This window comes from Ptychodera flava, chromosome 8 (assembly GCF_041260155.1).
Source record: "Ptychodera flava strain L36383 chromosome 8, AS_Pfla_20210202, whole genome shotgun sequence".
NCBI lineage: Eukaryota > Metazoa > Hemichordata > Enteropneusta > Ptychoderidae > Ptychodera > Ptychodera flava.
In genome coordinates, this window is record NC_091935.1 from 36,187,327 (window position 1) to 36,204,325 (window position 16,999).

Genomic DNA, 16,999 nt, shown 5'->3' on the forward strand with positions numbered 1-16,999 from the left:
TTTGAGGCAGAGAGGGATTGGGTTGTTTCTGTCTCCTCCAACTGTCATCTTAAGTGTTTAGACACTGTTATTGTGCTGTCCTTACACTTTGTAAACTTAAAAAAGAACTTCACCTTTTAATTTTATCTTCGAAAATTGTAAAACAAAAGTCACTCAGTGAATTCGGCAATCTTTTTGTCGCCACAAGGTCATGTACTAATGGCCAATAATTTATATGCGCTACAGTTATAATTATTGCATTTGTGATGAGTTTTGTCGAGCGAGGGACTTTCTATCGCAACAAAGAAATAGCGTCATGCACATAGCATCGAGTGACATTTTTGAGAAGTACTAGTCATCATGTGATTGACCGGTTTAATCATATAAAGAAAGTATTTTAAATTTAACATCGGATTTAGGAAAGCATCGCACCTCTAACACAACAGAAAGTTATTAAAACAACTACTTTATACCCCAACTTATTCAATAATCTGGTTACAAACACGCTTTTAAATTTGCCAGTAAAATAAAAAATAAGGCCTTCATGACAGATTGATTGCATAAGCGCATTACAGCTTCAGTGTTTGAATTAATTTATATTTATTTATCAAAAGGGTAAAAGTTGTCACAAATGAAGCAAAAATGAGACCCAGTGTCAATTGTTTTGTGGTATTCATTTGCATACTTTCAACAACTAGAACTTTGACTGAAGACTTTCATAGGAGGGATGGAACACAACAAAAACTGATCATGTCGTGTTACAAAGGTTTTGTTTTTAAGCAAACTACTGTGATAGGTGAGTGTAGATATCATCTGACACAAGGAAGTACAGAACTCTAGCTTGTTTGATATTAAACCTCTTATTTTACACTTTCAGCTCTCTAGTAAAGCGACTACAACAGACATGGATGCAATATCAAGAAGACCAAACCATGTTGGATGAGAGAGGAACGGATCACCTAAGTATTGAATTATTTGGGTTACTGCTACGTCATCTTGTAAAGGAAGGTGAGCACGTTTTGTCGTGTAAATAATGAAAAGCTGTACAATTATCTAACCATCAAATGAATGGTCTAAGATAACTTGTTTTTACAATTACATTCAACATAATCTAATCCATTTTGACCTTTTTGCCTTTTTGTTACTTGTTTAGGTAGATAGCTGCAAATTGAATCACTGGTTAATTGTGTACATGACTGTCTATGATACATAACTAGACAAAAATAGATGTTTTGATGTTGATCGGCCATCCCTCTGTCAAATTTGTGATAATTTTCGACTTTTCGTCTGTAACCACTTATCCTGACCACATCCTTTTTAACAGAGTCTGCGGTTGTTGAAATTTCCTCGTCTCCATTATCTACAACAATAATACGTGACAGGCCTAACTTCTTTATCGCACCAGTCAGTAAGTATACTCTAAAACTTTCTTTAACAAGAGATAAATTGTTAGATAATCTGACATTACTAAGGGAATTCTGTAGGTTACCTTATCATACTTTAACTATTATTGACTTAACAGAATTTATATATTCTATTTTAGCTTGCACGTTCAGAACCTGTATTTCACTGTATTGCCATCAGGCTAAACTGTTGCGACCTGAAGCTGGCGATGTGCTCATTTGTTCAAAATGTACAACTGCTGAAGAGGTAGGTTATCTGTGCCATAAAATAACATAATAAAACACCGTTATATACCTTATGAGTCTTCTAACATCATATACAGTTTCTATAAACATAAACTGTTTGATTATAGGTATGAGACTGGACATTCTGAACGAAGAAAACATTTAATTTGTGAACCGTAATAGTAATTTTTATTCAATAAAAGTAATTATTTATATACTTCTGTTCATTCCGATGAGATACATGCTTATATAGTTTCATTTTAACTGTAGATTGATTTGTTCTTGAAACGCGCCCTGATGAACTCTGATGGTCTAAGGATGTTCTGTTTGTGTCGGCCTGAGGTTTTACCAAGTCATATATGCCAGTTTGCTGTTGAGAAATTCCATCTATATTCCCATGGAACAAAGAGTAAGTGAAAGTAATTGATAACTTACATTTCTAGGGACACCAAATTAACAAATATCACCGGCATCAAATATTGTAATAGAGGAATTTCTAAGGTCTAGTCTGCAGTCATGTATTGCTGTGATTAATAGTTATAACAACATGAAAGAGAAAACTCACATGTACGAAAAGGAGATTTTTTCAGATATATGACCATATATAACAATTAATACAACGGCATGTATATACCTTTGAGTAAGTGGCTCATTGTCAATTACAGCGAAAACGGAGTCAGCGTGGACTCTCTCTTGTGCCGTGTGACAATATGAACGCAGCCACTGACGTTTTTACAGACAAAGCACACAAACAATGTAGCAAATGTCATGATATCTTTTTCTATTAAAAAAGGCGTGCTGGCGTTACCTGGACTTACTTTTTGAACGTACTGATTTCGTCATGGATGTGTAAGACAAATATTTCCACGTCTTGAACAAAAACAAATTGAAAAAAATCTAAATTTCAATATCATCGATGACTTTATCCAACTCACACTCTGAAGCAACGGTTTTCCGTCTTTAGGAAGAACAACTGACATTAAAAGCGGATAGCGTCCATGGAAAAAGACAGTACGGATCCGACCCTAGTACGGATAGTCCCTTGTGGGTGGGGAGTGGTGGCTGGGATTTTGAGGTGTTGGTCAAACAGTCGACGGTGTGCTCGCTGTCATCGAAATTACATCTGGACGTTTATTACAGACGTACGGTGATGAAGGTGGCATCGAATAACATAGATAAGGTGTATAATACTGGCGATTCCACGGCAGCAATCTATATTGAGCTACTTGATGCAGTGTTTGTCCGGTTGATGCTGTCCCAGTTTCGCTGAAGTTGCTACCTCGATTGACGAAGGAAGTCTGTGTAGATGCAGACGCAGGAAACGTGATACTGCGCCATTCAAGCTCTTTCTTGTACACAATTTACGGCATTTTTTGTTTTATTCTCAACTCGTCATGAGGAACTTTTTGTTACAATAAGAATACAAATTGAATCTTTTGTTTGATTTATGGAATTGATTGAATAGGCGGTGTGCCTTTGATGACGTTTAGTTTGGGTTTTCTGTCTGAAAAAAAGTCTATGGCTGCGTTTATTATGTTGCGGCGCACAGGAGAAAGTCCATACTGACTCGCTTTTCGCTGTAATACATCTCAATGTTACCACAGGTCTGATATGTTTTCTTTGACCTTTTTCTTTTGAAATCATGACTCTTTTGTATGACAGAACGGCAAAATTGCATCTCTTTTATTTTGGGGTATTGTTATAAACGAGAGCATCTTAACTTGATCAAATTCACTTTCAACGCATCGGAGGTGTGAATATTCAGGATGGACGTGCCCATGACGGGTCTTCCTTTGTCTACACTCGTGAGTATTTGCTGAGCCTTCTTGAATTCGCCAAGGTGCTCAAGTATATGCAGAACAGTATTCCGCTCGAACTCCTTCGTACGTCATCACAGTCGAAAAGTAACGACAGTTACATCTCAGGTCAAGGCAAACGAAGGTAAAGGGGTAAGAAAGGATGGACAGAAAATAAAAGAAAATAAAAGGTTTGAAATGATATTCGTCCCGTTGTACTAACTACTCTTGATATAAAAACACTAGAAAAAATTATAAAATTCATTATTGTTTCTAAGGTAGAACACAAACTCGACCCTCTTCAGTTTGCGTATCGTTCTGGAAAAGGGGTAGAATTGCTAAGCTGTTCATTTTAAACACGCTGTATTTCGTAGTGTATAAACATCTAGAAAAACCAGGTGCACATGCTAGAATACTCTTTGCAGATTTTTCAAGTACTTTGAATACTATTCAACCGCACATTCTCGCACTGCCATACTACGTAAATCTGTACCTGATGGCGATAATCAACAAAACCCTGCTCTATTAAGTAACTGTACTCTCCCAAATTTGCAGCTTTATTAAATACCTTACGTAGCATTATGCAAAAACGTGACGATGTGTAAGTCCATTTAGTGGACACAATTCTGATATAGTTTTAACTATCGGAGACTTGGCTATGAGATTATATTTTCGACTCCGAAATAATGGATCAATTTTACTCGATCCACCGAAGAGACAGATAAGCAAATGCCAGCAAAAGGACAAGGGAAGGTGATGTACTTTTAGCCGGCGGCCTACAAAACTCTGTGCCAGTGTGTGTGGATCGGGTGATGTTGTTTTGACTACGTCTGACCTCCTTCTAGAGTATGTTTCGATTTTTGCAGACGGAGTTAATTCCTCTATTACTGGCTAGCTGATAATTGCACCTGACAGTGTAATGTGATCGTCTTTCCTCATAAAATGCAATTAAAAAATTGTTGACAACATAGACTTTAGTGTTGTACCACATCGATTTTAATGTTGTTTGAATCAGTGATTCCATACACTTGTTTTACAAAATTTGTGATGTCACAAAATAAGTTTTTGTTACACTCAATAACGCTGTTAAGGTGATTCAGGGGAAACGTATGTCTTCAGGCCTAAATATGAATTATGTGGCATAACAATACTGATCAATTGTTTTATTTCGACTAAAAAAAACCACGTCATGAACTTTTCGACGAAATCCAAGAGGTTTTCATTTGTTTTCGTGAAACTGAATGCTCTAAAGTACAAGATGATCACTTTTGAAATATGGCATGAAAAGAGAAATAAAATGTATTTATTGAAAGCCAAGAAACCAATATTGTGCAATTGTTATTGCAACCTGCGCAATTTTGCCACATCCGATTGAAAATTGTTAAGTTTGCTGTGGAAATTGAGGCTTTGAACTTCAAATTGGTTGCCTTGGTAAGAAATAACATCGTAGGTGATTTTTATCAACCCTAGATACTCTGTTTTGACATTTTCGAGCAATCAAATTTTATTGGGCTTAGAAAAATTTATATTTTGCCATTTAATTGCTGCCATGGAGATGTGTTGTATAGAGATCGATTTTGGTAAATTGGGACCCATGAATCTTTTCGTTATTTTTTCCTGAATCCTAAGCGTTTGTGGCAATTTGCAAAAACGGATAACTTTAAGCACAACAGGGTTGCCATGGAAATATTGATATACAACGGACAAAATGTTATTTTTATTATTATTATTATTATTATTATTATTATTATTATTTTTACGGCAAACTTGAGGAGCACTTGCTGTTGTGGCTTAACTATTTCTACTACCATGAAGGACATTTTTGTCATTATTTTGCTCCTTTGGAAGTCAGTCAATAGTAAAGTCACCAGATTGATTTAAGCTTTCAGCTTGAGCGTATTTTCAACAGAGTCATGAGATAGTGGCATAATTTTTGGTTTGTAAATGCCTTTCGTGTGTTAAAGACAAGCTGTGATGCTGGTCGTGTCACTTTTTAGGGTACCGCTGTACAATCGTATGCTCAGAAGCGAGCCTAGCGTCGTCATTTGGTTGTGATGTCAAAGACATCCAGGGACTGAATTTGATATCTGACACAGAACTACAATCTCACATGCTATCTCTTCTTCGGGAAGATAGTGAATATGCTGCATCTGTCGTTGATCCGCAAAGGTAAGAAATGTGTCTTTCGTTCCTATTTGCTACAGAAAATATATGAAATACACGTACGTTGTCATGCCTTTTAGCTTGTCAGCCTTTTTACCCGTTGATTATCATTATAGTTGACGTTACCCAGGCCAATAAAAATATATGTGTTTTCCGTAACCCTATCGATGCTAGACATTTTTCCACATGTCCAAAAATATCGAGTAAATTCTCTGAACTGTACCGTGGTTTAAATACGGATTTTTGCCAACAAAAGGAAAAGTTAAAAAAATTCGGAGCCATATACCAAAAAGCACAATGTTTCATTTGGACCATGGGACCCGTAGGGGTGGCGTGCTTTATGATGAGTACCTACAGTTCGTTCAAGAGATTTACTGATTGCAACGTAGCTTGAACAGCCGTTCATCGTTTGCGCAACGGAAAATCGAGCGTATTTCACTAAAGTCAATAGAACATGGTAGGATGACCGCTTGTAAAATATCAAATAGTGTTCCAGCATATCTAAAACGAGTGCTTTTGGGTCGACTACATCACGGACAAATAAAAAGACAGACTAGCAATGCGTTTTGTTCAAGGTGTGAAGCGGTTGCATAATTCCCTTCATGTACACCTCGCCTGAGGAAGCGCTCGACTCTGCTTTCCAAAGCGTGCCGAAATGTTGTTGTTGTGTAGTGCTTGGCGGAATTGGCATGCCGGCGAAAACGGGAAAAGGTTTGAGCTTCGTGGAGGTGAGTTTTACCGTTTTAGAAATTCATCTCTCATTTTTATGAATATATAATAATTGTGTTTGAACCAAATTTGAAAGTCTTTTATCGATACTGTCAGATTTTACTCAATGGTTTACGATCAGTTATATCGTCTTCTACAAGTTCGTCATGGGTGGGAGGAAGTGTTTATGAAACTGCTGGCGTGTTTTGTTTTGATTGGCTGAACAATCTTCTGTATAGTCAACTTTTATCAGAAAAGTTGAAGTACATCGTAAAGTATAGCGTTTTGTGAGTGTCCTGTCGTACACTCCATCTTTCGATTCCAAACTTACTGGGTCAGTTGGAGCATGCAGCACACTCGTTAAGGGTGAAGAACAAACATTACTGCGGAGGTGACTGGATATGGGACACCTAATTAGCAAATTACCCTGCTGTATTGTTGGCCTTATAGTTAAATCATTTTTGTTGAAATGAGACTAATGTTACTTTGACTCCACTGTACGATATTATTCCAGATAATTATTATTATCTTTATTCATTTTGAATCCCATGAGACAACAACCAGCCACCCCTATACTGAATTATTCAAACCCAGATAAGCTTTATGGCAACATGCCCCCTGCTTGCACAAAGTGTCTGCACCTGACTGAGATGTAAAACGATATCTCTGACAAGTCAACAAAGTCGCTCGCTAATTACAAATGGGAATAGCGATATGCCTTGCAATACAGCTGGGTAATTGGAAATTAGGTGTCCCGTTTCCAGTCACCACTGCTGTAAACCCGCGCGCACACACTGAAATTGTAGTTCAGCAGTATTTCACGGCAATTAACAGTTAGACTTATAATCGTTCACTGTGGGACGTAGTGATCATTGGATGTATATTTGTTTGAAAAAAGTGGCGAAATCTCATCTTGTCAGTGTTTACATGAAACTTATGAAGTCAAAGGTCAACTAGAGTCCAATGACACCAAAGTTACTCTGTATCAATGTTATTGGAGTCCGGTCCTTGTATACTGAAATACACCATCAAACTCCGTCGGTTACAGATATAGATATAGTTATGATTGTTATGAAGGAAATGTTATAACAACTGGGCAAAGCCCAAAAGCTCACGCAGACGATGGAGGTAGCAGTAGAGAGCAAGATAATAAATGTTAATTAGATTGAAAGAGATAGTTCACAGTTCATAGTCGTTGTTGAAACGTGTGGTTCCAAATTTTGATTTAGGTGAAATATTGAAGCTATGACCGTGATACGCGATGACGCACTTATAAACATTGGATTGCTATGGTGGCGACTATCAGGTCAAACATTTGATAAAGGTTATGGTGGAGTCCAGTTACTTTTGTATCCGCTAAGTGCCAACCACTCCAAGAAATAACCACCCTCACTTGCTTTAGTTTAGATTTATTCAAGAAGCAGTGTAAACTGGGTAAATAAAGACATTAAAATACAAGGTCATTCATTGTCTACATCGGAGAGTCCAGGCAAATTAAGTTCAAAGTAAACGGATACTAAATTCTACTAAAAATATCTAAGTACTGCATTCAGAATGGTCCTCTAAATAATCAGAAAGTCATAAAAGGAAATCAACTTACATCGATGCGCCTACAGTCCTAATTTTGGCTGGAGTGTTAGTGGGATTCACGTGGTATGTCTACTTGCTTTTAAGAGAGTGGAAGAAAAATGTGTCTGTGTAGGTGTAATTTAATTTTTAATCTTTTAATTGTTTTTATCAAAAGTTTCTTGACCTTTGTGTCAGAGGGCCCTAAGAAAGATAGAGGGCGATCTTCTGAAAATCTAGTAAGGGTCATGAAGGGTCAATTCAACACACTCCCCGTCTAAAAATGAGCGGTAAGCTGAATTTTTACTAATTATAAATATCAAATAGAATAAATACCTACTAATATTTTAGGTCCACTGTGGGCCAAAGGCCCTCCACTTTGTTTCATATTAGCGTGTCACTTTTTCGCCGCACATACGTCGAGTACGCGTACAGAGTCAAATCGCCTTCAACGCTATGTATAAAATTTCACGAATTTCCACGCTGCACAGCTTAATATTGATGAAAGAGTTGCAGATTCAATTTCCTTATATGTTGACCTTTCCATTATGATATTTTGGCAATAATTTCATGAAGGAATTATGAAAATACATATATGATAATTATTCATATACAAAAATAGGTGAAAACACAGTCAACAGTCAAATGATTGTTAACTCGTCATTTCATAAAAATAAGAGGGAAATCAAAAAAGTAAAACGATAGAGTTTTAGTTAACCTTCATGAGATGTGCTATTTCAAATATCGTATGAAATTACAGCGAAATGAAAAAGTTAAACCAATGGGTTTTTTCAGATATATTTTTCATTTTACGACGCGGTGAATAAGCTTGATTTCCCGTAGAAAACAATGGCGTGTAATATACCGAACAGATTGCACACTTCTCGTCGGTTCAAATTCCTCAATTTTGAACGAATAATGATGAAAATTGACTTGGTGATCCTTTGATTAATATACAAAATTCCTATTGTTTTAGATTTTTGAATTTCTTCACGAAAATTGTTTTATTTGAATTTAATTATTCCGATCACTGAAATATACTGTTGCCGTCAATGATTTGGCGAGCTGACGGCGTGTACATATGCAGAACACGGGCCTTAAATTGACGCATTTTTATCAGTATGCGTCTCGTAAGATGTACAGACCAAATGCATGTCATGTTGTTGTAATTTATACCAAATTTTGGCGAAAATCAACGATGAAAATTCCAGTAAATTTGAAAAATAACACAGAACGGAGGCGAACGGGCGCAGACTCTCCACTGTAATCGTGCAGTGAACGTTATCGATCGATATCCTTTTATCGGAAATTGATACATTGTTGTCGTGCTCACTCGCAGGTCATATTCTATAGCTTCATTGCTGGCGTCAGAGAAAATGTGACACTCAGTCTTCTTGATTGGTTCGAAGGTGGGTGGAGTGTAGCATAGCTGTAGCTGTATCTTTGTATTGTAGTTGAGGTTGTTGCACCAGCGGGTCCATCTGGGCAAGTATTTCTCTGGTAATGTTTCATCCCATCCAAGGTTTGATGAGTTGCGTCCTTTAGTTTCTGTCATGAGGCCTCATAGTATTAGTTTTCCTTCTATTGAAACTGGTGCGAGTATACCGAGTGGATCGTATATTGAGTTGACGATCGCCAGTACTCCCCGCCGTGAGAATGGCTTCTCCTTCAAGTCTACTTCGAATGTGAATGCGTCCGCCTCTAGAGACCACTTGACCCCTAATGATCTCTGTGTCAGTAAGGTGTCTTGGTTGAAATCCAAACTCTGTAGATCTTTGGCTCGTACTTCGTTTAGAAACGTTCTTGTTAAAGTTAACGTTTCTGGTTGCCAGTAAGTCTCTTGTTCTATTGATGAGACTGATAGCTTTCTTTGCATCTGGTGCTGAGGTTAGTCCGTCGTCGACGTAAAAGTTCTTGTCTATCGACTCTTTCACATCTTCTCCATATGTAGATACGCTGTCTTCAGCGATCTTTCTCAGTCCGAAGGTAGCAATGGCTGGTGAGGAGACATTGCCGAACAGGTGTACATTCATTCTGTACTGAATTACTGGTTTCGTGGGGTCGTTGTCTTTGAACCAAAAGAAGCGCAGATAGTCTCTGTGTTCTTTGTTGACGTGGAAGCTATGAAACATTTGTTCTACGTCGCCCATTACTGCTGTCTGCTTGCGTCGGAATCGTAGCAGGATACCGAGGAGGCTGTTCATTTGGTCTGGTCCCTGAAGTGATTCGTCGTTCAAGGAGACTCCGTTGTACTTTGCACTGGAGTCGAATACTACTCTGATCTTCTGTTTCTTGGGATGGTAGACACCGAAGTGTGGTAAGTACCATGCGCTGTCGGCATCTATTTCGTCTTCTGGAATGGGTTGTGAGGTTGCGTTCCATAATTTTCTTCATAACCTGAAAGTATTCTTCCATCATTTATGGTTTATGCTGAAGCTGACTCTGTAGATTGTACAATCGGTTCAGAGGTGCTTGTCGGTTGTTCGGTAATTTCTTCTGGTCTTGCCTGAAGGGAGAGGAAGTTCTAGCTTGCCTTCGTCATTTACGTGGACTTCTCGTTGCATGATGTCCAGGAATTGTTGTCTTCAATGGAGGGTGCCTTTTGTTCATCGTAAGGTGTCCGCTTGAAGACGGTTGGTGCCAAAGTGAGGTTGTGCCAAAGTTGATGGGTTTTGGGCTTATTTGTCTTTGATGTGGATGTGATGATTACATTCGAGTGCTGATTCGTCGTAGCCGTTCAGGGTTGCAGTCGTGTGTACTGAAGTGCGGATTACACCTCTTGCTGTCTCTAGGCATAGTTCGCCTGAAATTGTCCACCCTAGGTTGGTGTGTTGAGCCATAGGCGAGTTTACAGGTCCTTTCCTTGTTTCTCTGACTTTCAGTGGTTCTGGGCAGTTTCTGCCAATGAGGAGGTGAATTCCAACGTTCTTTTTCGGTTCCGGAATGTTATCGATGATGGGCTTCCCGTAGGAAACGTGCAGATCTTCATTTAGCTGCAGCAGATCGGTTTCAGAGCTGTGACAGCTCAAACCAGCTTTAATGCAGATCTGCAGAGAGCGTTTGGAGCTGTCATTTGTCTGCTGCAGATTCGAGTGTCTTCGGAAGACAAAATGCAGACTTGTGCAGCTCTTGGCCGATCGGTCAACAGCTCTTATGCAGCTCAAAATCGTTGAAGTAAAACTTTGTTGACACTACAATTGTCACAGCTCGATGGCAGCTCGAAACAGCTCACTGGCAGCAAAAACATGAGCCAGTCAAGGTATACATATAGGCACCACCGTAGTTGAGTTTTCTTTTCTCGCAGAGTGATGTTATAAGGACGGTCAGGTATTAATGAGTTCAGTCCATTTTCAAATTAAAATTTTCGTGCGTCCGTTTTGCGATCTCGGCTCAGAAAATTGAGTACGCGTGTGCGTGTACATGTAGTCTATCAGCGTAATCCTATGAGCATTTTATTATAAAAACGCCGGGAAAGCCCTGGGCATAAATGAGAAGTTGCCCTATTAGTATATCAACGTGTCTTCCTCAGAATCATTGTTCATTCGATGTTAAGCTGTGCTCCATTTTACCTTGGATATTGTAGGTCCGAGCACCTCTACTTTTGCTACTGCCCACAGGTCCGAACATCAAATTATAAGACCTTCGAGAAAAACGTGTACATTGCATGTCGCATTGTTCATGTTGTTGTTGGGTAGGCTTCATCACGCATGATAATGTCATCTATCATGTGAAAAGTCGTCCGTGATTGGTCAGATTCGCTAAACGACCCAGGTCACGCAGGTCAAAGTGTTAGCGGCAAGACACATCGACAGTTAATCTACGCGTATTGAATTAGCTTCAGGGTTACTCTGTCATGTTTCTCTGCTAAACTTTGGATGAAATTTCGCTGATAACAGTATCCAGACATTGATAAAATGGTAGCAATTGAACGAGTATACTTGATGACATATTCAACGTACCAATAGGTCTCGCCGTCAGGAGAAATGACGTCAAACCATGAATATATTGCCTGCAATCGCAAATGGCATTACAAACCGCATACCGATCCCAATGATTATAGGTAAGTTACTTTGACATATCTTCTTCAAATGCGTTTTTTATTTGTACAGACTTTTCTGAAGATTACATTCAGTATATCGAGGATATCTAGTTGCTTCAAAGTTCAAGCCTGGCATCAGTAAAACTGCCGATTTTCGATTGTACGGTTCAAGAAGACAGGGTGCTGAAATAATATGCACAGTCAATCCAACACAATTGTCATCAATAAAATTGCCGATTTTCGATCACCATGTAATCAGTGTTTCATCTAGGCTTTTGATCTGCTTCATGAAAATGCTGTTGAAACAATATACCACGTGTAAATTTTCCGTACGCTGATTTTGCACATGAAAGCCTGCCAGTTTACGCATACGTTCACAAAGTTCATTGCCCTAGCCTGATACGGTTTCTGTGTCACAATATCTCTGTACGATTGAGAAAAGGAGACAAACTGAAGTTTTTATGCATTGTATGGATGTCCATAACACCCTGAAAATAATTCTGATAGCAAAATCGACACGAACAATCGGACTTTACTGTCACAGAAACGTGTTCAGTGCAGACGGCATGCAATGAAAGTCAAAAGCAAACTATGGTGTCAATGGCCAACACGATGGGTCCTGTTTTTGAATTAAGTGAACAGACAGACTTATTTTTCGGGGCAAATAAACCCTTACAAGTTACAAGTTAAGTTCCCAAAAATTTTAAAATCCCCTCAAAAATTCCAGTGGAAGGGGACCAATCCCCCCACCCTGGTGTAGCATCGTAGATGAAACACTGTGTAATATGGTTCAGTCTTTGTCAGCCTGCAGCCTTGCTTCACTTTCTTTTTCATCGGCAGGCCTTAACTGGCTTATTGATAAGTTTGCTATGATGTAAATTCTCGCTAGATTTTTAAAGCTACGTGAATCTTTTGTCTGCACTTTAGCACTGTAAATCATATATTTTCACATTTCAGTAACTTGTGTTTCTCATGCTTCTATCATTTGAGAGTTCATCTGTGACTGGTATTAAGGCTTCACGTTGAAGGAAAACTTCACAGTTTTACGCTATAAAAGTATCGAAAAAGCGAGAGATTAAATTTAGAGCATAGCCCTACATGTAGCATTGTGTCGTTTCAGCATGGAAATCCCTTGGTTTGAGTGAGTAAACAGAATTTGTAAACATGTTTGCTGCAAAGTGATTTTACATAAAGTAACACTTTTATTTCCCATGGTCCATCTGGGTGAATTGAATCTATTTAATTACACCCTCGCGATTCTTCTTTCTCATTAAATGCCAAAACAAATGTGTATTGCTTGATGTATAGTTTGATGTCCTTTCCATATAGAGGATCTCAATTTCATTACTTCTACCGGTATTTGTTCAAAGCATGCAGTGTTACCTATATTTATTCTATACATCAGAATAACTTTTATTGGAATTGATGAGTACTGGAAATATTTGAATAAACTACAAGAACTTTGATCTATTTTACAATGCTGAGATTAACTCTTCACAATTTCTCAGAAGAAGTTTGATTCATCAAGCAATGCTGAGGTAAACATCTCACAATATCTCCAACGTCAGTTGTTCATGACAGTAAACTTGGACTAGTTTGTACTAGTTTTGATATAACATTATGCTAGCTTCATAAAGGTTTTAGACTTTTTTCCTTTGTTGTATTCAATGCAATTTTTCCCGTAACCTTTAGTAATAAATGAGTGTTTCTTCATCCTACACCAGGTGTTATCTTTTACTCACGTGTGAGCTAGTTCACTGGTATGGTAACTTTGATGAGCTGTGTCACATTTATCTAACAGGGTGATGAGGATCTCCAGCTGCTTGTGTTGTATTGTTGTGAGCCATTGAAGTGAGCATGACATGAGGTAGAAATAAATATATTTTGTGTGTACAAAGAAAATGTGACCCATTACATGTAGTATGATAATGGTGATTATGAGCAATGTCCATTTTGAGCTGTTTTATGTCTGCAAGTGGTCTAATATGAGCTTCTGTATGTCTGCAGGTCAAAAGTCATGGGCTGAAAGTTGTCTGCAATGAGCTGTGGCATGTCTGCAGGTCAAAAGTCATGGGCTGAAAGTTGTCTGCTATGAGCTGCTGTATGTCTGCAGGTCAAAAGTCACGGGCTGCATTTGAGCTGTCATGTGTATGTCTTTGATCTGCATACCATGCCCCATGAGCTGCAATTTACAGCTCAAAGCTAATTATATATGCACAAAATCAGACCATTTGCAGATATCTGCAAGTGATCTGCTACAGCGGAGCTGCGAAGATCTGCAACAGCCATCTGGCAGGTCTGCAGGTTTGGTAAGGGTTCAGATATTTGAAGGCCTTGCAAAGTCTGGTGTGGGTATTTTGTTCTTGTCGCTCGAAATGTTGTCGTTTTCTGGCAGGAGGGGAAGAGAGAATTTTTTCTTTCCGTCACGTGATTCTATGATGACGCGGTTGCTACATCATCCCTTTCTGAGTTCTCCTTTGCTGCTGCATGTTGACTGTTCGTATTTAAGGTCTTGGCCGAGTATCTCCAGTGCGTCGAAGAGGTGGCTGTCACCCATACAGGAATTGGACTGGTTGTCTAGGACTACTACGGTTTTCTATGTAGTCTTCTGGTCGGTCTTGTGTATTTACCTTTGCGAGGACTATCTTCCCACACGAACGTCCGGCTAGGCATTTCGTGAGTCTGGTGCATTTTGTTGTAGCTTCTTGGGTTTCCTTTTCTTTATCTTCTAGTTTGGCTTTGGTTGCTTCTGCCTAGATCTGTCACCGGGTGTAGTGTGGAGACAGGTGATGTGTTTTTTGCTCTTGCATATAGCGTATTCGATGGCCGATGTGCAGTCTTTGGCAAGATGTTTCTCAGTGCATATAAAGCACAAACTTTCTTCTTACACAGTTCGATTCTGTCAGCCATTGGTTACTTTGCAAATGTTTTGCAATCTTTCAGGTCGTGTCCTGTAGCCTCTTGAAAGAGACATTGTTTTTCTTCATTTGATGATTTCGTTGCGTGTACACACGCTCTGGTCTTCGTTTGTTGACTGGATTTTGACTTACTTGTTCCAGGGGGTGTGTCGTCTGGTCTTGGAATATCAGGATCGCATGCTGCTTTTGCTGTGTCTTTCAGGAAGTCTGTGAAGAACTTGAATGGAGGAAATATTATGCGATGTCGTTTGTATGATGCCACGTTATCTCTCCACTTATTGAGGACGAATCTTGGTAACTTCTCCATGACGGGCTTAAGTCCCTTTGGTGTCTTGAGGGATGAGAGGTCAGGAAGTTTTCCCATGTGTGCCTCTGTGTTAGAACACAAGTCTGATAGTTTGAGTAGCTTTTTGCATTCGTCTGGTTTAACTTTCGGGAAGGACTTCAGTCTTTCCAGGATTACTGTGGTGATGACTGCAGGGTTGCCGAATCTGTCTTATAGTTCTATCTAAGCCTCTAAATATGATATGTTTGGGTCATCTACATGTCGTTCTAGATGATCTTTGACGATTTTATGCGGATCTCCCTGTGTGTATTTATGCAGGAAATCTAGTTTCTCAGATGTATGTATGCAGGCCGTTGTTACAGTGGCTTCGAATGATCTTTTCCATGACATGTACATGGTTTGGTCGCCTCCAAATTTTATTATTTGTTGTAGTGGTAAACATTGACGGGCCATCATTTGGGCTATCTCCGTCAGAGTTGCATGTTGTAGTTGTTCTGGCTTGTTGTAGGTGTCTGTTGATTTAAAGTAGGTGTGACTGTCTCACCTGATTCTGTTGGTGTTCCCTGTCCTTGTTGTATCAGTAGAGGGGATGATTCTAAGCCTTTGTTTTGTGCTTTAGGTAAGAACTCGGTAAAGTTCAGTGCTGGTAATGAGATACATGGTCGTTTGATGACTGGTCTGGTGTAGTAAGTGTCTGCACTGGTAAGGAATTTTCTTCGGCTACTTGTTGGTGGGTTTCTGCATCTATCCTTGCCTTTTCTGCTTTCTTTTCAGCTTCGATAACTTTGATTTTTGCTTGATAGTGAACTATTGTCTTCATATACTCTGCCTCTCTTGCTGCAGAGCGTGCCTTAATTGCCTTGTGCTTTTAATGCGTTTGCCCCGGATGATGTTGATGATCTGGTTCTGTTTGAACTACGCAGGCTGCCTAATGAGGATCCACGTTCGGATAGTGATTTGAGGTTGAGGGCGCTGTTTTCAGCTCTCCTTGTCTTTACATCGTTAATGTATTCATTCGCTTGTTCAATGTTCCTGCTGAAGCTTATTCCCGTTAATTCTGCTTGCTCCTTACCTTCTGGTGTCTTGTCTTGTTGATAAAGTGTCTGAAGTTTGTTCCAAGTTTGTTCATATTCCTTGGAAAGTGCCTCTGCTGTATCAATTTTCCTTTCTGTTGGGTCCTGCATTCCCCTAAGGTCGATGAGAACTCCCCTTATTTGGTTCCGAATGCGAGACAGGGCCTTTTCAGTGTTCAAGGTAGCATAGAGTAGTCCTCTTTCGTTTTTTTACTGTCCTGTAGAGGGCGCCCTTCAGTTCGGGCAGCAGATCCACCTTCAGCAGTGGCCGTCCCACTGGGAACCGCCCCTTTATTTGTTTGTTCTGGTGTACTTTCTGCCTTAGTAATATCTCCTTGAGTATAATATCTCTTCGAGAGTCCGTGTAAGCTGGTTTTTCTGCTCCTTCAACTTTATATTCATCCGTTATAGTTTCTTTGAGTCAGTTGTAGTTGGCTGTATATATACAGTGGCCTACCTTGTAGCCTATATATGCCAGTGTCAGCTGTGCACTCGAGCCAGTGTCTTGTCCAATGGTTCACTGGTTTTCAGATATTTTTCACGCGACGATTTTTCACTGTGGCAGAGTCCAGTTACTTTTGTATCGGCTAAGTGCCAACCACTCCAAGAAATAACCACCCTCAGTTGCTTTAGTTTAGAGTAAATTTATTCAAGAAGCAGTGTAAACTGGGTAAATAAAGACATTAAAATACAAGGTCATTCATTGTCTTCATCGGGAGAGTCCAGGCAAATCAAGTTCAAAGTAAATGGAAGGAAAGAACTAAATTCTACTAAAAATATCTAAGTACTGCATTCAGAATGGTCCTCTAAATAATTGGAAAGTCATGAAAGGAAATCAACTTA

At 39.2% G+C, this 16,999-nt stretch overlaps 1 protein-coding gene across 1 annotated transcript in view; it reads left to right on the top strand.

Moving 5' to 3' along the window:
• LOC139138095 (E3 ubiquitin-protein ligase rnf213-alpha-like) overlaps window positions 1-16,999 on the top strand; it is a 129,142-nt gene that overhangs the window by 8,638 nt on the left and 103,505 nt on the right. Inside the window, exons 3-7 of the mRNA XM_070706319.1 lie at window positions 857-987; window positions 1,304-1,387; window positions 1,523-1,629; window positions 1,878-2,016; window positions 5,401-5,572. Coding sequence (XP_070562420.1) covers window positions 857-987; window positions 1,304-1,387; window positions 1,523-1,629; window positions 1,878-2,016; window positions 5,401-5,572 — 633 coding nt within the window. The remainder of the gene's footprint in view (window positions 1-856; window positions 988-1,303; window positions 1,388-1,522; window positions 1,630-1,877; window positions 2,017-5,400; window positions 5,573-16,999) is intronic.